Source organism: Urocitellus parryii, chromosome 1 (assembly GCF_045843805.1).
Source record: "Urocitellus parryii isolate mUroPar1 chromosome 1, mUroPar1.hap1, whole genome shotgun sequence".
Lineage (NCBI taxonomy): Eukaryota > Metazoa > Chordata > Mammalia > Rodentia > Sciuridae > Urocitellus > Urocitellus parryii.
Window position 1 is genome coordinate 192,412,232 of NC_135531.1, and position 23,924 is coordinate 192,436,155.

Genomic DNA, 23,924 nt, shown 5'->3' on the forward strand with positions numbered 1-23,924 from the left:
TGCCAGATTCTGCATGGCATGCCAAGGAGACTGAATTTTATTCTAAATGTGAATAAAGCACTTAATAATAGGGAAGAAAAATAACCTATGTTCTGTTCTAAAAAACCCTGACTGGCTGCGGGGCAGAGCCAATATTCAAGTGGATGTAGGGATTCAGGCCCGGTGACCTGGGTAAGCTGGAGAACTCATTAGGTCTTTTCATTAAAAGAACAGAGGAATTAAGGATTGTTCCAAGGTATCTGGCCTATAGCAACTGAATAAATGGGAAAACAGAGGAAGAGGGAAAGAAAGAACTTTTTTCTTTTGTGGTACTGGGGATTAAACCCAGGGGTGCTCCATAACAGCCCTTTTTATTTTGAGACAGGGTCTCATCAAGTTGCTGGGATTATAGGTACGCATCACTATGTTCTACTAAGAACACTGTTTTGAACACATTAAGGGCAAAAAGTCTATTAGTTCATTCTGCGGTCAACTGATTATATACATCTGGAGTTTATAGGAGAAGTGAGAGAGATAGCTATAAATTTGGGAGTCATCAACAGATGGATGAATTCATAAAACCAAATGAGAATGCCTACACTAAAGACATTTGTGTCTATTATCTAAAAAGAGAGAAAGATTCAGGAAAAGAAACTAAATGACACAAAAGACGAAGGAGAAGGGGAAGGTAGTTTTCTAGAAGGAGTAATCAACTAACAAATGCTGCAGACAGACTGAATACTGAGAATGACCAGCTGATTAAAGGGATGGAGAAAAGCAATGCAATAGTTAAGAGTGGAAAAATGAACTGTCTAAGGAAAAGCAACAGTGCTTTACAGTTATTGTGAAGTTGACAAAACAAAAAGTTAAGAACTGGGCTGGGGTTGTAGCTCAGTGGTAGAGTGCTTGCCTAGCACATGCAAGGCCCTCGGTTTGATCCTCAGCATCATATAAAAATAAATTAATAAAATAAAAGTACTGTGTCCAACTACAACTAAAAAATAAATATTAAAAATTAAATTTAACCAAGGCTGGGGTTTTGACAAGTAAGATAAAGAGAGAAGAAAGCTGAAGAAGAAGAAAAAAAAGATTATTGGACTGGATAAGATGGGAGATAAGGATATAAGAAAGATGAAATACAAAAAACAGGTGATAATGCTGGAAAATAAGAGGTTTAAAACTAAAAATACCCAGTTAAGATACCAAAGCCACTTTCTCTGATTTCCCCCCAATTCTGCTTGTTTTAGCAAAGGAAGTTATTTACTTGTTAACACCCCAATAATTCAAGGTAAACACATTAAAAATACATTTTGTTAATGAGCTCATATAGATAGGAGACATGAACTCCCTCATTAATTACTAAAGCAAATGCCATTATGTACATACATAGTGCGTGAGTCGATGAATGACTTTCTCTATGATCCTCTTTTTATTTATAAGCTCCTCTTCAGAGTCTATTTCTGATTCGATTTCCTTCAAGTACCAGTTAACAAGCTCGCTCCTCTTTAATGCTGACTCATCCTCCTCTGCAACAAAAAAATGCATTTTACAAGAATTCAGTAAACATTCCTTGGGGGTTTGCAAACACAAGATAATGTACAGACAGATAACCATCAACCTGTCACAAAGTACATCTGCTGAAATAAGGTTTACTATGTTTCAGCATTAAGCCAGAAATAACTTATCATATTATTTGTATTAAAGTACACTTTATCCAGAAAAGAAGAAAAACCTGATAAAACAGAGATAAGATAAGTGTCCTAAAGCTATTAAGATCTCAAAGTATGAAGGTCTTTCCTTCATGTTATGCTTCATCACTAAGAGAAACTGAAAGCATAAATTAGGAGCAAAGCAACAGCAAGCAAAAACTTCTTAGATATAAATTTCCTCTTTGGCACTGGAGTAAATTCACAGGTGGTCCTTCAAAATAAAAAATTAACAATTTATTCTATCAAGGTCTATCCATGCCAACTTAATAGCTGTTCAAGGTAGAACTCTCACAAGAAAAGCTGGAACCTAGATAACACAATCACCATCGATATAAAGGGTAATAAAAGAAAACTCTACTTTTTGGTTCAGGCAGTTTCAAATAAAATACAAAATCAAATCAGGAAAATTCTAGGGAACTAAAACTCAGAACAGACCTGGGTTCAGTGCATACTGGGCCCTGGGTTCAATCCCCAAGCACCAGCAAAAATAAAAAACATCAAAAAAGGTAAATTTTTAATTTATTAGTCCCTTTTCAGGGTCTAATGCAGATTTAATTTTCTTCCAAGTAATAGTTAATGCCTCTGAAAAGTTTTATTATGGCTGCAGTAAAACTTCAGTGTTTTTGTCCAAAAGTTCTTGAACAAGTGACTTCCACGGTTTAAAGTTGTATTCCCTATGCTAGAAAACAGCTAATTACTTGGGGACTGAGAAATAACAAGTTACTTGATTCGGTAAGAAGAGAAAACCAAGTAAAATTTACTTGTGGGGGCTGGAGTTGTAGCTCAGTGGTAGAGCACTTGCCTCATACGTGTGAGGCACTGGGTTCGATTCCCAGCACAACACATAAATAAGCAAATAAAGTAAAGGTCCATCAACAACTAAAAAAAATACTTGAAAAAAAAAACTTTACTTGTGGAATGCAATGTCTGGGTGATAATCATGTCTTTCTTCCATCAACAGTTTGCTATGTTTAAAACTTAAGTTACAGGGGCTGGAATTGTAGCTCAGTAGTAGAGCACCTGCCTAGCATGTGTGAGGCACTTGGTTAGATTCTCAGAACTGCCTATAAATAAAGAAAATAAAGGCCCATTACCAACTTAAAAAAAAAAAAAAGAAAAAGAAAAACCCAGGGCTGGGGTCATGGCTCAGCGGTAGAGCACTCAGCATGTGTGAGACCATGGGTTCGATCGTCAGCACCACATAAAAATAAATATGTGAAATAAAGGTATTGTGTCCAACAACAACTAAAAATTAAATATAATAATAATATATAATAATAGAAATATAAATATATAAATATTATATAAATTATATTTCATGATAATATAAACAAACATATAAAAAGAATAATGAAGTATAACATGAATACAAGAACATGGAGTCTAAAGGTATAACTCAGTGGCAAAGTGCTTGCCTAACATGCTCAAATACCTGAGCCCTGAACCCCCCCCCACCTGCAAGACAACAGGAAAAAAAAAAAAAAAAAAAAAAAACATGAGATCTCCCTAATTTTTAATTTATGAGAGAAAGGAGTGGGGATAAAACAGCTGATGTGTTGTAGTGACCACTTTATTGCATCTTCTCCTTCTACTGGTCCACAGTTTCTAGGGAAACAAGGGCAGAAACTGCAGAGTTCAAATATTCAGTAAGGTAAGACAATCTCTGGTTTTTTCTTCTATAACTGATAAATTTCTTGGTAGTGCCGGGGATGGAACCAAAGCCATGTGCATGGTGGGCAAATGCACTACCACTGAGAGCTATATCCCCAGCCCAACAGTAGTAATTTTGCATCTTTAAAACATTTGTGGATTTGAGGGAATATATAACAGTTAAAAAGTGCTAGCTTAGCATGTGTGAGGCTCAAGGTTTGATCCTCAGCACTACAAACAAAAAACAAAAACAAGCAAACAACATACAAGTGCTCTACCACTGAGTTACACCCCCAGTCCTATGTGTATCTTTGTATGTTATCAGATCCAAAAATTCTGCTTCAAAATTACTAAAATAGGCCAAGATCATTAAATAAGAACGACCCATAATTTTTTTTTTGGTGGTGCTAGGGATTGAACCTGGGGCCTTGTGCATTCGAGGCAAGCATTCTACCAAGTGAGCCATATCCCCAGCCTGATCCAAAAACTTCTGACAATAAACTTGCTGGAAAATGTTCAGGCTGGCAGGTTATGTTGATACTCCATAAATTTACTTTGCTAAAGTGAGTGTGTGATAAAATAAAATGCAGAAAATGGGTGGGGGAGGGGAGAAAGAAAAGGGAAAAAAAATCGAGTCTGTGTAATGATTTATCATTTCTTTTGCTAGAACAATACAATATTTAGCAATCCAAAGTGGCTTATGTAAATACAGCTTATATAAGTGAGCACGGAACAATATTAGACATAGCCTCACCTTCTTCCATCTTTCTCAGGTGAAGAACAATAAGGTTGGAGATTCGGCAGTATTCAGAAAAGCCCAGTCTTAAGGAAGCTTTGGGAATGGTGTCTTGATTTATGTCTTCACTAGAGCCATTGATTCCATTCACAGGGGCAGGGCTGTCAGCATGACCTATATGAAAAATTAATTACCTGCATCTTGTTTTTATGACTTCAACATTCCCTTATCAAACATTTACAAATAAATTAGAAGCAAACTGATAGACTTTACTAGTGAAGATATGAAGGAATATGAGGGATAGAAGACAAAGATTTCATGATATAAAAGTCCATTTACAGTATCATATACAAAATTAACAATTCTAAGTTACTTGTCATAATGTGCTTGAAAAATGTTTTTAATTCAAGATCAAAGTAACAATACTAAAAATAAGGGTGAAAATAAGGGTGAAGGCCAAAGGACTTAAGTCTAATACCATCATTTGAATTTCTTTCAAGCATGTGTGTGTGTGTGTGTGTGTATACATACACACACACACACACGCGCTTTTTTTTTTTTTTTTTTTTATTACTGGGGACTGAACTACCACTGAGCTATATCCCCAGCTCAGACAGTGTCTCAATAAGTTGCTAAGGCTGGCATCAACTTTGCAATCTTCCTGGCCTTAGCCTCCCGAGACACTAGGATTACTGGCATGTGCCACCATGCCCAGCTAAGCATATACATATTTTATATCAACTATTTAATTATATTATATTAACTTATAAATGGCTAAAACAATTTAATGTTTTCCCCTTTTACTAAATACACTCCAAATCATCAACAAGTATACTTGCATCATACGACATCTAAAAGAAGATTTTAGTCCCTAAGTACAGAAGAGTTATGAAAAAAATCTCACCATTGATGCCACCTGGACCCTCATCTACCTCCATCTGGATCTCTTCCTCTTGATCTAGATTGACATCAGGTGTCTCTACACGAATGATTGATTTATTCAGTAATCGAAAAGCTTCCTTCACATGTTTAGGTTGAACCTAAACCAAGAATGATGAAATAATTCAGTTAAGTCAATCTTCTTGACATATTAAATAGATTAAAAAAAACTGCACACACACACACACACACACACACACACACACACCACGAAATCGTACTATAACCTTACCGGAATGGCTAAAATTGCTGATAATATTAAGTATTGGCAGGAATGCACAGCAAACAAACTGATATAAAACTGGCAGTTTTTACTAAATATTTATCAAAGACCCAATAATTCTACTTCTAGATATGTACTCACAAAAATGTGAACACATACAAAAGTATGTCCCATAAGAACCAAAATTACAAGTTACTCAAATGTTCATTAACAGAACAACGAATGAACAAATTGTGGCATATTTGTCAACAGACTATAATACAGCAATGAAAATGTACATTTAGAAAATGAAATACAAGGGCTGGAGATGTGGCTCAGCAGTAGCGCGCTCGCCTGGCATGCGTTCGACCCGGGTTCGATCCTCAGCACCACATGCGGACAGGGATATTGTGTCCGCCGAGAACTAGAAAGTGGATGTTAAAAATTCTCTCTCTCTCTCTCTTTAAAAAAAAAAAAAAAAAAAAAAAAAAAAAAAAAAAAGAAAATGAAATACAAGATTCTACCTTTGGTAACGAAAAAAAGATGACAAAATATAAAAAAAACAATACGTAAAAATCACATAAAGAAAAATTTAAACACTACTGAAACAAAAGATACCGATACTTGTGGTAGTCATTAGAATTCAGAATTTTTTTTCCCCCATTCTGGGGATCTGGAAGAAAGTCACTTCTCTACCTGCTTAATTTAGGTTATATAGCCACATTAACTTCTCTGATCACAGAAATGTGAGCAGAAGTTTCACTTCTGGATTAATGGTTAAGAGGAGCAAGGTGACTCTCTACCTGTTCTATTCCTTGCTTTTGCTTTCACAGATACTTGGCTCAAGATTGAGCCCTTATCAGCCTCCATCAGCCGGAATCTGAGTGACACAAAGAGGCCCCTGCTGACTAAACGGACATGTAGCATGATCAAAAAGATTTGTTTTAAAGTGGCCGAGATTTTTATAGTAGCAAATTCCAATCCACTCTAACTGCTATAACATTCTTAATTAGGAAAATTAATCATAAAGATGTGAATTTTGAGTTGGGGATGTGGCTTAGTGGTAGAACATTTGCCTAGCATGTGCAAGGCACCGAGTTCAATTCTTAGCACAATATTAAAAAAAAAAGTGAATTTTCGTAGTTATAATATATGTTTAATGTTATATCAATATGAATTTCAATAGCTTTTTGTTTGTAAATTAAGCAAGCTCATTTCTAAGTTACTAACAGCCAAAAGAAACAATGCATTGCAACTAGCGTAGCCCTACATTTAAAATATAAAGCCCCACTGATTAAAAAATCAGGGTACCAATGTGACAGGACCTGATAGGCCTAAAAGAACAAAATCAGAAAATCTTTTAGAAAGAGATCCTAGCAACCATATGAATATGGAATAAAGGCATACCAAACCAATGTGAAAAGAATAAAATGAACTAATGGTGTTGGAAAACAGCTTAAAAAAGAATTAAGGGAGGGGCCAGGGTTTCAAGTGATTCCTGTCTTATATCTTTTTTTTTTTTTTTTACTTAGAGGTGGACACAATGTTTTTATTTTATGTGGTGCTGAGGATCCAACCCGGGGCCTCACGCATGGTAGGCGAGCGATCTACCTGAGCCACAACCCCAGCCCCATGTCTTATATCTTATAGTGGAATAAATACCAATGTTTAGATGATTTAAATGCAAATGATGGAACTCTTAGAGGAAATAATGGGAAAGTTCAAACAATATTGGAGGAAAACATTCTAAAATAATAAAAAATTGACAAAGAATAAACATAAAAGGAGATAATACAAGCTCTTAAAATATATGAAAAGATACCCAATTTCATCCAAAACAAGTTATGTGTGTGTATACGTTATGTGTACTTATTTTTAGATTATGTGACCCTTCTACCTATTTAAAGACTAATTTTAAGGGCTGGGGAGGTGACTCAGTGGTAGAGTGCTCGCCTAGCATGTGTGAGGCACTGGGTTCAATCCTCAGCACCATATAAAAATAAAATAATAAAATATGTTGTGCCCATCTATAAAAAATAAAATAAAGACTAATTTTAAAAAATGATAACTATATTAGAGATTGCCCTAAGACACAGATGAGTTTTTTTGCGTGTTTATGTATGGTACTGGGGATTGAATACAGAGGCACTCTACTTACTGAGTCAAACATCCCCAGTCCTTTTGAGATGGAGTCTCAAAAAGTTGCCCAAGCTGGCTAGATCTTGTGATTCTCCTGCCTCAGCCTTCGGAGTTGCTGGAATTATAGGCATGCAACACCATGCCTAGTCACATATTAGTTTTCTGGAACTCATTTTGAAATTCTGCTCTCTTCAGGGATGAGGCTTAAATACTAGCACCTCCATAAACTCTCCTCTTCTTGAGGAATAAAATAATTGACTTCTGACTTCTTTACTCTTGTTTGTAATGTTCTATCATAACACTCTCCTCTCAAAAAATATATATTCCTTCATTCCTTACAGGTTTAATTAAATGCATATCTCACTCCCACTAGTTAGGGCTCTCAATTCATATTTTATTTCACAAAGGTACACATTAAACATTTGGTGGGTCAAAGACTATTAAGTAAGTTAATGTGAAAGTACTTTGTCAAATAATGCATCAGAAAATCTGAAAACTTAGTTCAGTATGGTGGTACACATCTATAATCCCAGTGAATGGGAAGCCAAAGCAGGAGGATTGCATGTCCGAGACCAGCCTCAGCAATTTAGGAGACCCTCAGCAACTGTATCAAAATAGCCAAAAGGACTTGGGATATACTGCAATGAAATGCTCCTGGGTTCAATCCTTAGTGCCCGCCCCCCCCCCAACAAACAAACAAACCCAAGAAAATCTAAAAAAAAAGGAGGAAAAACAATTTATAAGATAAAAATAGTGCCTGATGTCTGAAAAATTATTATTAGGGGGGTGGAGGAAGCTAAGACTGAAAAGGGAAATAAGGAAACTTTCAGGAATATAGATTTTCTTTTTTTTTGATACTGAGGATTGAACTTAGGGGTACTCAACCACTGAGCCACATCCCTAGCCCTTTTTGTATTTTATTTAGGGACAGGGTCTCACTGATTTGCTTAGCACTTCACCATTGCTGAGGCTAGCTTTGATCTCACAATCCTCCTGCCTCAACCTCCAGAGCCGCCAGGATTACAGGTGTGTGCCACTGTGCCCAGCCCCAGCCCTTTGTATATTTTATTCTGAGAGAGGGTCATATTAAGTTGCTTAGGTCTCCATAAATTTCTGAGGCTGGCTTTGAACTTGTGAATAGAAATGTTTTTTTTATCTTCAGCAGTCATTAAGAATGTATGTTAAAAAAGGAAACAAAAAATCACCAAGGTGTACATTTTCTTCTATGTAATATATATATATATATATATACTTTTAATAAATCCAAGCCCCTTTGATAAACAAACAAAATCTTACATCTAACCTAATATAAAAAATTAAATAAAGGCTACTTCAGCTGAAGCAGAGACGGGGGGCTTGAATACCCTTCCAAGGTACAAATTTTTTTTACTTCTCAACACTCTCTAATATATTCCTATGGAACCCAGGGATCAAAGAACGATTTAAAAGACCATAGGGCTGGGGGTATAACTCAGTAGTAAAGTACATGTTTAGCATGTATGAGGCCCAGTTCAACTCTCAGTACCAAAAAATAAAAAACTCCAACTAAGAAAAACAATCCCCATATATTATAAAAACCTAAGAATTTCTTTTGAGGCCAGAGATTACATGATCATACCTATTTCCTCAGCCCAGAGTCCTAGCACACTGTAGAGTCTAAATACATTTTTCCTGAATAAATGGTAGCTCACTATTATCTATGATTATCTCATTAATATTGATATAACCACTCAAGTTTAATAAATGCTTGATAGCAACCTTCTTAAAGAGAAAAAATTTTCATGGTCATGTATCCTGTAAGCGTGTGGCAGTTACACAAAAATAAATCTGCAAATAATTCTAGGATGAACATACCAAAGATAGAAATATGCCTATAAGCCAAGAAATTAATTTCAATTTTCATCATGTCAAAGTGACTCATACCTCATCACAGCAGTGCATCCGAGCCATAGCTTCAGAGAGACGGATCATGCTCTCCAGCTGACGCACTGTAATCCTCCATGAAGACTTGGTTACTCCAGAACCATCCCTTTGGCGGAGACGTTTATACTGTTCCACAATGAAGTCCTCTGATTCTTTGGAAATCTGTTTTAAAACAGCAATGATGTCACCAACAATGAATTACTACAGAAACTAATGCCAAGGAGGCCTCTGAATTCCATATACTAATTTTAAGAACATGGAGACAGCAGACTTAGAATTTAAGCAAATGGCCATTTCTAAATGATGTTTATAATAGAATAAGATATAAAACCTTATACATCTCTGGATGTCAAAGCTCATTAAATAAATTAATGCTCAGATTACCTTGATGCTCAATTTCTTAACTCATGCTGTTTTTGGGAAAAAGGAAGTCAACATAAATATATATTGGCTTTTTCAGTAAATTTACAACCCAAATTTCGTTTTTTAAAGCAAGAACTCAGCATATTAAAGAAGTGGCCAGGGTCACATAGGAACCAAGATACAGTCATGGAAAACATACTTTTTACACACAAGTCACTCATAACCCTTTGTTTTACACTGAATTTCCTCTGGGAGAATAAGAGCCAGCCCAATATCATGAATAATCAAGTGAAGGTAACAGACAATAAAAAGCTAAAGAGAATTCTCTAAAATCAGACAAGTGTAAAAACCTCAACTAGAATAAAACAAAATATTTCCTTTTCATAGTTTACTGTAGGAAAATGCCAACAATAAGAGATGCACATTGTGAAGGTTTGCTTATTTTTATTAAGCTTTACAGTCATACACAGTAGGTGGGTTCATCCCAACAAAAATCATATATGCTCCCCTATTTTCCATCCTATCCTCTCTCCTTCCTCTACTCAGCTAATTTCCTTTTGCTCATCTATATATTTATTTATTTTTTTCCTTCTTAGTACCAGGGATTGAATTCAGGGCACTTAACCACTGAGCCACAACCCCAGCCCTTTTTGTATTTTTTTAGAGATAGGGTCTCACTGAGTTGTTTAGGGCCTAGCTAAATTGCTGAGGCTGGCTTTGAACTAGTGATCCTCCTGCCTCCACCTCCCCAAGCTGCTGGGATTACAGGCATGTGCCACTATGGCCAGCTCATTTATTTATATTTGACTGGTTCATTTTACTTATGCATAAAGTGAAATTCCCTGTGGCCTATTTATATGCACACATGATTTTTAAAAAATTAATTCTGCATTGCCTCCCCTTTCCCATCCCTCCATTCTCTCACTTTGATCTCCTTCTACATTACTTGTCTTCCCTATATCTTCTTGATATGTTATCCTTTCTTCCTCCTTTCCTTTATATTACTCTAGCTTCCACATATAAGAAAACATTTGACCTTTGGATTTTTGAGTCTGGCTTATTTCACTTAGTATGATGTCCTCCATTTCCATCCATTTACCAGCAAATGTCACAATTTCATTCTTTTTTATGGCCGAGTAGAATTTCATTGTGTAAGGTAGACACAGAGGTATACACCTGTAATTCCAGTGACTTGGGAGGCTAAGTCAGAAGGACTGCAAGTTTGAGGCCATAAGCAAGTTAGTGAGACCATCTCAAAAAATAAAATAGCCCTAGAGCAATGGCAGACACTTATAATCCAAGTGGCTTTGGAAGCTAATGCAGGAGGACTGTGACTTCAAAGCCATATCAGGGGCTGGGGGTGTGGCTCATGCAGTAGTGCGCCCGCCTGTCACGTGTGCGGCCCGGGTTTCATCCTCAACACCACATACAAAAAAGATGTTGTGTCCACCAAAAACTAAAAAATAAATATTAAAAATTCTCTCTTAAAAAAAAAAAAAAGCCATAACCTCCCCTCCCACCCCCTTTTTAGAAAGAAGAAGAAAAAAAAGCCATATCAGCAATGTAGTAAGGCTCTAACAAGCAACTTAAATAGATAGACCCTGTTTCAAATAATGGCTGGTGTTGTGGCTCCGTGATTAAGTGCCTCTGGGTTCAATCCTTGATACTCCCACAAGAAAGAAAAACTATCTATGTATGCATACCACAATTTCTTAACCCACGTATCTATTTTTAATTTTTATTATTATTTTATGATGCTGGGAATTGAACCCAGGACCCTATACATGCCAGGCAAGCACTTTACTACTGAGCCACATTCCGGGTCCCATTCATCTACTGATAGGCAACTGGGTTGATTCCATAATATAGCTATTGTAAATTATGCTGCTATAAAAACTGAGATGGCTGTATTGCTATAGCATACCGATTTTAGTTCTTTTAGGAAAATACCGAAGACTGGGATAACTGGGTCATGTGGTGTTCCTAGTTTTTTGAGGAATTCCCATACTGCTTAAGTGGTACCTGTCTGCCATCCCACCCAAAATGTGGAAGTATATCCCCCCACAGCATCTGTCCTCATGATCACGGTCATTCTGACTGGAATAAGATGAAATCTTAGTTTCATTTTGATTTATTTATTTGCTACAGAGGCTGAGCATTTGTTGCCTATTTGTGTCTTTTTCTTTTGGTACTAGGGATTGAACCCAAGGGCACTTACTCTGAGCCACATACCCAATCCTTTTTTGAGACAGAGTCTTGTAAAATTGTTCAGGCCCTCACTAAACCGTTGAGGCTGGCTTTGAACTTGTGATCCTCCTGCCTCAGCCTCCTGAGGGGATAGGATTACAGGTGTGATTCTTCTTTAGTTATTTTTCCCATTTATTAATTTGGTTAGAGAATGAGTGTGTGTGTGTATTGAGTTCTATCCCCTATCAGTAAAGTAGCTGGCCAAGATTTTCTCTCTTTCTGTAAGCTCTCTCTTCACAATCTTTTTCCCTTACTGTGCAGAAGCTTTTTAATTTGATGGTGTCCCACTTATTGATTCTTGGTTTATTTGTTGACTTCAGAAATTTTGTTGAGAAAGTTAGTGCTAGCACCTATATGATGGAGTATTGACCTATGTTCTCTTTTTAAAAATATTTATTTATTTTTTTTATCTTTTAATTTTCAGCGGACACAACATCTTTGTATGTCGTGCTGAGGATCGAACCCAGGGCCACATGCATGCCAAGCAAGTGCGCTACCGCTTGAGCCACATCCCCAGACCCCCTAGGTTCTCTTTTAATAGTTGCAAGGGGGCTGGGGATGTGGCTCAAGCGGTAGCGCACTCGCCTGGCATGCGTGCAGCCTGGGTTCGATCCTCAGCACCACATACCAACAAAGATGTTGTGTCTGCCAACTAAAAAAAAATAAATATTAAAAATTCTCTCTCTCTTTAAAAAAAAAATAGTTGCAAGGTTTCTGATCTAGTTCAAATCTTTGATCCACTTCAATTTAACTTTTATGCAGAGAAAGAAAGAGATCTAGTTTCATTTTCCTACATATAGCTATTTAGTTTTCCCAGCACCATTTGTTAAAAAGGCTCTATGTTCTCCAAAATATATTTTTGGTACCTTTGTCAAGTATCAGATGGCTCTAAGTATGTGGGTTTGTCTTTGTGTTTTCTATTCTGTTCCATTTGTCTTCATGTCTATTTTATTGTTAACACTATGTTGTTTTTGTTAGTACAGCTCTTCAATATAATTTCAGATCAGGTAATATAATGATTCCCGTAGCACTTTCCTTGCTCAGTATTGCTTTGGCTATTCTAGGCCTCTTACTCTTCCACATAAATTTAAGAATTGTTTTTTTCAAATAAGAATTTCATTGGCATTTGGATGGGGACTGTATTAAATCTGCATATTGCTTTTAGTCATATGGTTCTTTTTTTAAAAATATTTTTTAGTTGTAGATGGACATAATACGTATTCTTTATTTTTAGGTGGTGCTGGGATCAAACCCAGTGCCTCACATGTACTCTGTAAGCACTCTACCACTGAACCACAACCCTGGGCCCCATATGGTTCTTTTGACAATATTAATTCCATCTATCCAAGAACATACGAGGTCTTTCCATTTTCTAAGGCCTTCTTCAAATTTCTTTCTTCAGTGTTCTATAATTTTCATTGTTGTGTTCTTTTATCTCCTTGGTTAGATTAATTCCCAAGTTTGTTTTTTTGTTGTTGTTTGTTGGTTTGTTTTGAGGTTATTGTAAATGGGATGGTTTCCCTGATTTCTTCCTCAGCTGAACCACTATTGGGAGTATAAGAAAGCTATGATTTACGGGTGTTTATCTTGTATCCTCCTACCTTGCTGGACTCATTTTATAAGCTTCTGTTGGAGTTTTGTGGGTTTTCTAGATATAGGATCATGTCATTAGCAAACGGGGATTGTTTGACTTCTTTCCTATTTGTATCATTTTGATATATGGATTTTATTTTTAAAAACAAATGCATAATAGGGTCTTTGATCCAGTACAGATTCAATCCAATAGAACTACATCTATTACTATAACAGTATTTCATATTCATCATAATAGCCTAGAGGAATCCAGTGTTTTCTTTTCCTTTCTTTCTTTTTTTCTTTTTCTTTTTTTGGTGCTGGAGATTGAACCCAGGGCCTGTGCAAGCAAAGAAAGCACTCTTAGGCAAACATTTTAAAAATTCTTGGTGATAAAAGGAATCCAGTTACTTGGTTTTCCAAAACTCTTTTCTGGTAAGAATCTTTTTATTACCACCTAACCAAAAAAAAAAAAAAAAAAAAAAAAAAAATCCCCTTTTAAAAGAAACAAATTGCTGTTAAGAAAACACTCCCAGGCTGGGATTGTGGCTCAGTGGTAGAGCGCTCGCCTAGTATGGGTGGGACCCAGGTTCCATCCTCAGCACCACATAAAAATAAAGGCATTGTGTTGCGTCCATCTACACCTAAAAAAATAAATATTAAAAAAAAAAACTTCTCAAACTTAAATGTAAAAAACAAATACAGATTTAGTTAATTTCCATAACCCACTTGCTTTAATCTCACTTTAATAACATACATTCTATGCTTTATCCCAGCACAGAAGAGCAGGTTACCTTGGGTTTAAACTGTCTTGCAAAGAGAAGATACCTCCTGATATCATCAAGGGAATAGACACGATCAATTGATTCCTCAATTCTTGAATGCAAGTCTACTATACGCCTGGCAATGGCATAATCTGTAACCTAATTCAAAACAAGAAAATCACTTGTCAGTCACAGCATTATCTACTCCAGATTATCCTAGGCAATAAGAATTTCAGAGCTAAAAACAACCTTTAATATGCCACTTAAGTATTATATAACAAGTTTTTAAAAATTTTTTGGTTGTCATTGGACCTTCATTTTATTTATTTATATGTGGTGCTGAGAATCAAACCCAGTGCCTCACATGTTAGGCGAGAACTATACCACTGAGCCACAACCCCAGCCCCCATAACAAGTTTCTGAGGAAAGTATTTCTTACAATTCTATAAGCTTTGAATTATTCCTAACGAAAATGTTTAAAGGCTTATAACTTGATCTCCCCTGTTCCCAAAATCATTTAATAAGTCATGCACAAACAGAAATATATGAAAATGAAACAAGTCCTGATTATCTGAGGGTTATATATACCTATACATTTGTGAAGAAAAAAAAAAAAGCCCCCTAAACATTCACATGATGAAATTTTATTAAAGATAATTTCTGAAGTTCCACTGGAATCAAGAATTATATAATGTGCTCAATGAAATGGAAGACCTCCATGCTCAGCAATTAAAAGCACAACTTCTAATAACAGCTCCTACATATTGTACTTGTGCACTTCTGAGATGTTAAATGTTAATATTTAGTCTCAGTGCAAATAAGTCTAGAATTTTTCACTCAATTTTGTGAGGGAGTGCTAGGGATTTCACTCAATCTTAAACTATCACATGATCAGATAGACAAAAGTATTATATATTTAACAAGTTGATGGAATGAAATAGGAAGACAAATGACTCATGATTTAGAAAAAGAAAATCTGTTTAGCATCCCAGTTATTTTTAAAGTGATTGAAAAACTAAATCAAAGCAACCAATGAAACAAAACACACACACACTCTCTCTCTATATATATATATTTGTATTGGGGGTTAAACCCAGTGCTACTATATCTCCAACCCTTTATGTTTTGTACTTTGAGACAGGGTCTGGCTAAATTGCCAAGACTGGCCTTGAGATCCTCCCTCATCAGTCTCCTGAGTTGCTAGGATTATAGACATGTGCCACTGCACCCAGCTGAAACAAAAAATTTGTATAGAAATCTTATTGTGGTTTGGGAGTCAACTGTGATATATTTTTTTCTCGTGAAAATTTTAAAGAAGTAACAAACCAAAAAACTTGATATACCTTAATATAGGAAATTATTACTAAATCCTTTGTCTAAGCCCATGCCACCCTGAGGAAAATGAAAGGTCAATGCACATGCATGCACTAGCTGTTGGGCAGCTATCTTTCAGCCTTGTCTTACTGAATTATTCAAACTAGAAATAAAAATGGAAGCTAAGAGCAAGAGCTCACATGGTTACCTCATTACATTCGTCCACCAGGATAAAGAAGAGATCAAATCGGGACATAATTGGAGCTGACAGATTTATATTCTGTTTCAATGACTTTGACCTGTCATAGTGTCCACTGATTGGGTTTGCAGCTGCCAAAATGGATGTCCTGGCGTTTAGAGTAGCCTGTCCACAAAAGAAAGAATTGTGAGATTTACAAAGAAACCTGAAACAGCCAACAAACTTAACAAAAAGCCCAATCACCCTCATAATTAACTAAATAAGCAAGCCAAAATAATAAGCAACCATTTTCTATTTATCAGATCATCAAAAAGTAAAGTCTGATAAACGACAGGGCAACTAACAGGCATCCTACATTCTGCTGGTGGTGTGATGTGCACATCCTTTAAGCCAGCAATTTGTTAGCAATAATCTTACATCAAGATATAAGAAGCTGTATTCAAGGATGTTTACAACAATATTGTCTGTCATACAAAAAAGACTAAACATGACCTACATGTCACTTTACCAGAGTGTAAAGAACCCAACTATGGTACCATCAACTGAATTCCAAAGTATAATAATAAATCAAGGGCTGGGATTGTGGCTCAGAGGTAGAGCACTTGCCAAGGCAGGTGAGGCCCTGGGTTTGATCCTCAGCACCACATAAAAACAAATAAACAACAAAAAATAAATAAAGGTTAAATTATTAAAATAAAATATAAAGTTGATCTATGCGTTGGTATAGAAATACTGTCAATATTATAAAGTTAAATGAGCAAGGAATAATACTACATGTATTTGCTTACTAATGTATAAAATATTACTGAAAGAGATATACTTGATACATTCCTGAATATCTATTGTGTTGGGAGTTACAGGGAAAGACTTCTTTTTAAATTTGTAATTTAGTATACTATTTAATTTTTTCTTAATTACTTGAAACTGTTGCTTTTAAAAAAGTTTAGATTCTGGGCTGGGGATGTGGCTCAAGTGGTAGCGTGCTCGCTTGGCATGCGTGCGGCCCGGTTCCCTCCTCAGCACCACATACAAAGATGTTATGTCCACCGAAAACTAAAAACTAAATATTAAAAGTTCTCTCTCTCTTAAAAAAAAAAAAAAAAAAAAAAAAAAAAAATCCTACATTTCATACATTATATCACAAGTAAAAATACTTATAAAAATTCTTTTTAAAAAAAGTTTAGATTCTATAATTGGTTATTTAAATAATCTGTTGATCTTTTTTTATATTGGTGATACTAGAAAAATGGTTATTTTTGTTATAACTAAAAGCATGGTTTAATCAAATATACAAGCTTTGTTCATAAAAATTTTGAAGTGAAACACTAAAAATTTTTTACTAGTACTTCCTTTACTTTCTGTCAAAACAACACTTTTACAGAGTTCCCTAAACAATATCTATAGTTTGGATGACTAGTTCTTAGGACTTTATTTTTCGTTTTAACAAACAGCATTACATGTTGAATTACTAAATTTTTTCATTTATCTACAGGGTTATGGAATGATGCAGTGGAACAGAAGTGGACACACATACCTTCACTCCTGCTTTAGTGATGGATATGGTTTGCTGTTCCATAGCTTCATGAATAGCAACTTGGTCCCGCACATCCATCTTATCAAATTCATCAATACAGCACACACCCTATAACCAAACAGATCTAGCATAAGAATCTGCCTTATGCATGTAAAATAACCAGCTCACAATTTGCTACCAGAGACTTTTCCATTCTCCTAAACAAGTAGAAAGTAGGTAAATAAGCATTCTTAATTCCCTCTTTTAAGCAAAATAATTTGACAGATCCCAGAGCTTGAAGGACCAAAACACTTGATTCACCCAAAAAACTAAGACCAAACCTAAAAATATCAAGATACTTTATGCAACGGTGAAATTGTGTAAGCCTTGGTACCAATACACCCTAGGGCCCTCTCAGCATTGATTTAAAGGCTGGGGAAGTGAAAAATGAAGGTAGGATATAATGAATATAAACATGTACAGTACAATTTACATGTATTCATAAATCTAACAGATCAATGTCAAATATACATAAAATGCATAATATGCACCTGTGTAGAGATCTACTCATAAAGATCTCACAAGCTGCAAAGGAGGAAAAAAAAAAAAAGCTGCCAAGTCACAGCACTCACACATGTTCAGAGCAGGTTATCACATTCTAGGAAAGCTTTGAAAGTGTTGATTAATGAAAATAATCCCAATTAATTCTAGATTAATTAACTGACCTACATGTTAAAAATACTTTTTAAAAGGATATCTATTTTACTAGAAACTATAAGTCCTTACTGATAGGATAAGGAGGTAATCTGACTTCTTTATATACAAGAGTGAAAAAAACAATCTTACATTATCAGCCAGCATCAACGCTCCAGCCTCAATGACAAACTCATGAGATTCTTCATCTCTCACAACAGCTGCTGTTAAGCCAGCAGCACTGGATGCTTTGCCACTGGTGTAGACAGCTCTGGGGCTGAACTCCTCTACATGCCTGTTCAAGGTTATCATATAAAGACTCATTAGAATGTGACTACACATACATTCCCTTTCTAGGAAAATCAGCTGACAGGTTATGTTAATGAAGAACATCTAAGAGTTGCAGTAAGCTTAAGCGATTCATAAAGACATACGACAGTTGCTTATGCCTATAATCCCAGCAACTTGGAAAGTTGAGACAGGAAGCCTCAGTTTGAAGCCAGCCTTGTAATTTAGTGAGACCCCTTCTCAAAATGAAAAATAAAGTGGTGGGGATGTATGTCAGTGGTTAAGCATCCCTGGGTTTAGGTCTAATCCCCAGTACCAAAAAAAAAAAGACAAGACATGCCACAAACTGAATGGGAAACCTTATATTCTTTGACTTTTAAAAATGCATTTAAAACCAATCCTGTGAAATGGAAAATGAAAGTTTTGACAATTTGGCAACAATGTTCTATTGTAAGATTTGCAATAAAAACAAAATACAAGACAAAACTAGATGTGAGATTTATTCCAGAAGTTCAATTACTTTAACAACTGAAAACCAATATGCTATGCCCTAAACCTGTTAAAGGATTTTTCTTTAATCTGATAAACAGCATCTATAAAACCCCACAGTTAACATTATGTTTTAAGGCTAAAGGCTGACTGCTTTGGCCTAAGGTCAGGAATAAGATCTCAGACAAAGATGTCTACTTCTACGTCACTTCTATTTAACATTATAATAAAGAATCTAGCAAGGGAAATTAGGCAAGAAAAAAGATATCCAAACTGGAAAGGAGAAATTTTCCACTCATCATTATTTTGTAGATATATGATAGGCCAGGCACAGTGGCTCACATCTGTAATCCCAGCAGCTTGGAAGGCTGAGGCAGGAGGATTGCAAGTTTGAAGCCAGCCTCAGCAACTTAATAGGGCTGTAAGCAACCTAGTGAGACCCTGTCTCAAAAAATAAAATGGGCTGGGGGCGTGGCTCAGTGGTTAAGTGCCTTTGAGTTCAATCCCTGGCAAACAAAATCAACCACCACCACCACTAATCTTCTCTGAACTTGCAGTGAAAGACCCAAAATAAAATAATTTTTATTTCTAATGGCATCAAGAAGAAAAACTACTCTAGAATAAATTCAATGAAAGTGCAAACTTCCACTCTGAATACTAGAAAGTACTGTTAATAGATATTCCATATTCATGAATTGGACTTAATGTTGTTGAAATGTTAATATAGTACAGCTGGAGAAGTGTATGCCTGTAATCCCAATTACTCAAGAGGGTCAGGCAGGAGAATTGCAGGTTTGAGGTCAATCTCAGCAATTCAGCAAGATCCTGTCTCAAGATTAATAATAATTAAAAAAAAAAAAAAAGGAGAGGGGACACAGCTCAATAATAGAGTGGTCTGGGTTCAATTCCCAGTAGCCACCTCACCCCATCCCAATGCATTTTGGGGGAGGTGGGCACTGGGGATTGAACTCAGTGGCACTCAACTACCGAGCCACATCCCCAGTCCTATTTTGCATTTTATTTAGAGACAGGGTCTCACTGAGTTGTTTAGCACCTTGCTTTTGCTGAGGCTGGCTTTGAACTTGCAATCCTTCTTCGTCAGACTCCTGATGCTGCGATTACAGGCATGTGCCACCATGCCCAACCTGCAATGCACTCTCAATTGATCTATGAATTCAATTTGGTGGAACACCACCAAAAAAGCATTAGCAGGGCACCCCGTTTTACTTCATCATTGCCTGGTAGTAATTACTACCAGGATCCCAGGTGGCTTCTCTGTAGAAACTGAGAGGCTGATCCTAAAATTCATGTGAAACTCAGAAGCCCCAGAATAAGCTAAAACAACATAGAAAAAGAACAGAATTGGAAGAGTCACACTTCCCAATTTCACAACTTATAACCAAGATGCTGTAGTCAAAACAGCATAGCATTGGCCTTAGAGAAATTAATGGACTATAAATGAAACAGACTTTACATTTATGGTTAGTTGATTTTCTGTTAAGATTGCCAAAACAATTCAATAGGGAAAGAACAGTCTTGGTGTTAGAACAACTGGATATCTATGTATAAAAGAAAAAAATTGGACATCATTATGCCTTATATAAAAATCAATTCAAAATGTAAAGACCTGGGGCTGGAGATAAAGCTCAGTTGGTAGAGTGCTTGCCTAGCATGCACAAGTACCTGGGTTCAATCCCCTGCTCCACCAAAAAAGATATAAAAATAAAAAAATAAAGACCTAAATTTAAAAGCTTAAAACTACCTGAACAACTAAAAGCAGAGACTCAGATACTCTGTATACCAACTTTCACTGAAGCATTATTTACAATAGCCAGAAGGTAGACAAAACTGAAACGTCCACCAGTGAATGAATAAACAAAATACAATGCATAAACCACTCATATACATAAATAAAAATTTACATATTAAAAAGTTTATACAAAGATAATTTATACAGAAATATAGAAAGATTAAGAGTTCTATGTAGGATTATAGGCAATTTTTCCATATTTCAAAAAACTATAAAATGTTATATCCTATTTAAAGTATTAACTTAATACTATTTAATTTATGAGTGTTATATATGCAAGAGTGATAATTTACACTCATCATATTCATACTGATTGTATTCTTGGTAGCACAGTAAGGCTGGAACTACATGAAGTTTTTCCTGTACTACTTCAGGCAAAACTTACTTCAGAAATTGGCTCTTGGCTGTGCTTGGATCACCAACAATGCAGACATTTATGTCCCCTCGAAGAGAGGTCCCTTCTCCTGTTGTCTTTGGAACACCACCAAAAAGCATCAGCAGGACACCACGTTTTACTTCATCATTGCCTAAAATGAAAAGTAGTTAGATAAAAAATTCATTTTTTTTGACATAAAGGCAAATATTCCAAAGAAAACTAAAAGCATTTACCAACCAAAGGGCGGAAACACCTGATGTTAAGCAAAACAGGTAAAACTACCTGGCTTCTGATCTTGGTTCTTGCTTTGTGGACTTATCTAGCCAATTGTTCCAATATCTTCTCATGTCTTAGGTGCCCCTGCTCACAATCCTAAGAGCCTTTCCTATCTCTTAACCCTTAAAGATCTCTATCCACAAATGAACTATGTCCATCACATTTACTAATTGTTTTTTGGTGGTGCTAGGGATTAAACCCAGAGCCTTGTGCATGCTGAGCAAGCACTCAACCACTGAGATACACCTCCAGTCCATTTGTTGGTTCTTTCTAATGGGAGCTCTTCAGTTCCATTAGGAGGTTTTGTTAATTTTTCATTTGTTCTTATTAGTTATACGTGACAGTAGAAAGTATCTTGACATATCATACATACATGGAGTATAACTTCCCACCCATTCTTGTGGTTGTACATAATGTGGAGTTATAATGGTCTTGTATTCATATATGAACAAAGGAAAGTAATGTCTGAGTCATTCTACTTTCTATTCCCATCCCTCCTTTCTTCCCCCCATTCCTCCCTGTCCACCCCACCCCTTCCACCTATTGTAAGTTAACATTCACATATCAGAGAGAAAATTCGGTCTTTGATTTTTTGGGTCTGGCTTATCACTTAGCATGATAGTCTACAGTTCCATTCATTTACCAGCAAATGTCATAATTTCATTTTTCTTTATGGCTGAGTAATAGAAGAGCACCTATGATGGTTCCATAGCTTAGCTATCGTGAACTGAGCTGCTATAAATGATGTGGCTGCGTCACTGTAGTATGCTGATTTTAAGTCCTTTGGGTATATGCTGAGGAGTGAAACAACTGGGTCAAATGATGGTTCCTTTTCAAGTTTTCTGAGGAATCTCCATACTGCTTTCCAGAGTGGTTGCATCAATTTGCAATCCCACCAGCACTTTATGAGTGTACCTTTTTCCCCACATCTTCACTAACATTTATTGTTACTTGTATTCTAGATAGTTGCCATTCTGACTAGAGTGAGATGAAATCCCAGTGTAGTTTTAATTTGCATTTCTCTAATTGCTAGTGATGTTGAACATGTTTTCATATATTTAGAAGACCCCCAAAACTCCAGAAAACTTCTAGAACTCATAAATGAATTCAGCAAAGTAGCAGGATATAAAATTTACACCCCCCCCCCAAAATCAACTGCATTCCTATACATCAGTGAAGAATCCACTGAAAGAGAAATTAAGAAAACTTTCCCATTCACAATAGCCTCAAAAATAAATAAAATCAATCTAATGAGAGGCGAAAGACCTCTACAATGAAAACTATGAAACACGAAAGAAAGAAATCTCCCATGTTCTTGGATAAGCAGAATTAATATTGTCAAAATGGCCACACTATCAAAAACTATACAATTTAATGCAATTCCTATTAAGGTTCTAATGATTTCTTCATAGAAATAGAAAAGCAGTCATGAAATTCATTTGGAAAAACAAGAGGCCAGAATAATCAAAGCAATGCTCTCAAAGAAAAGTGAAGCAGGAGACATCAAAATACCAGAATTTAAATTACACTAAAAAGCTATAGTAACAAAAATAGCATGTATTGGTACCAAAATAGACATGAAAACTAATGGTACAGAATAGAAGACACAGAGACAAACACATAAATACAGTTATCTCATACTAGACAAAGATGCTATAAATAAGCATTGGAGAAAAGATAGCCTCTTCAACAAATGGTGCTGGGAAAACTGGAAATCCATATGTAACAAAATAAAATTAGACCCCTATCTCTCACCCTGCACAAAATTCAAAGTAGACTTAGGCATTAGACAGAGACCCTGCACCCTACTAGAAGAAAAAGGAGGCCCAAATCTCCATCATGTTGTCTTGGGAACTGAATTCCTCAACAAGACACTTAAAGCGTAAAAAGTAAAAACAGGAATCAATAAATGAGACGATATCGAACTAAAAAGCTTCTTCACAGCAAAGGAAGCAAGACTGTGGAGAGAGCCTACAGAATGGGAAAAAATTTTTGCCACCTGAACTATTAAATCTCTAGGATATATAAAGAACTCAAAAAAACACCCAAAACCCCCCAAAAACCCAATCAATAAATGGGCAAAGGAACTGGACACTTCATGGAAGAAATGCGATCAGTCCATTAAGAGTTTTAAGACATTACTTTTATCATCACCTATAAGATGCTGAGTGTAATTTTCAACCACTTCTAAACTTGAACTCCACCAATTAAATGCTATGCAAATTTACATAAATCATTCCATAAAAATAGAAAATTAAAAATCCATCCCCCAGGCTGGGCACTGTGGTTCACACCTATAATCCCAGGAAGAAAGTTGAGCCTCACAATTTAGTGAGTCCTTGGGGACCATGATCGGGGCTGGGGTGCATCTGTAGGTGATTTCAATTCCCAGTACATGGGGGAAAATCCATTCCATGAACTTACTTCTGTGACTTATATGGAAGAAAATGTGTTGAGGGTGTGGTAGTTTTAAACACATCACAAATTCTTTGACACACCTCATTAAAAGAGATGGAATCCAATTCACCTTCCTCTGAGTGGGGGATGAACTTAGTGACTTCAGTTTAACAAATTCTTATGGTGGAAGTAAAAGTCTGGAACTTCTGATGGCATTTTGCTTCCTCCTTGCTTTACTCTCTTGGACCATGTGCTCTGGAAGAAGCAAGCTGCTGTGCTGTGAAGGTAGTCAAAACAGCCCTACTGGGAAGATTCATATGGGAAGGAACTGACATGGCCAGTTAAC

General features: G+C 36.1%; 1 protein-coding gene across 2 annotated transcripts in view; it reads right to left on the reverse strand.

Moving 5' to 3' along the window:
* Positions 1 to 23,924, reverse strand: part of Mcm6 (minichromosome maintenance complex component 6) — a 45,064-nt gene that overhangs the window by 3,335 nt on the left and 17,805 nt on the right. For both annotated transcript variants that reach the window (XM_077798321.1, XM_077798319.1), the window contains exons 8-16: positions 20,915 to 21,056; positions 18,096 to 18,237; positions 17,271 to 17,378; positions 15,746 to 15,901; positions 14,254 to 14,382; positions 9,278 to 9,439; positions 4,979 to 5,114; positions 4,093 to 4,248; positions 1,366 to 1,505 (exon numbers count right to left, since the gene is read on the reverse strand). In XM_077798321.1, coding sequence (XP_077654447.1) covers positions 1,366 to 1,505; positions 4,093 to 4,248; positions 4,979 to 5,114; positions 9,278 to 9,439; positions 14,254 to 14,382; positions 15,746 to 15,901; positions 17,271 to 17,378; positions 18,096 to 18,237; positions 20,915 to 21,056 — 1,271 coding nt within the window. The remainder of the gene's footprint in view (positions 1 to 1,365; positions 1,506 to 4,092; positions 4,249 to 4,978; positions 5,115 to 9,277; positions 9,440 to 14,253; positions 14,383 to 15,745; positions 15,902 to 17,270; positions 17,379 to 18,095; positions 18,238 to 20,914; positions 21,057 to 23,924) is intronic.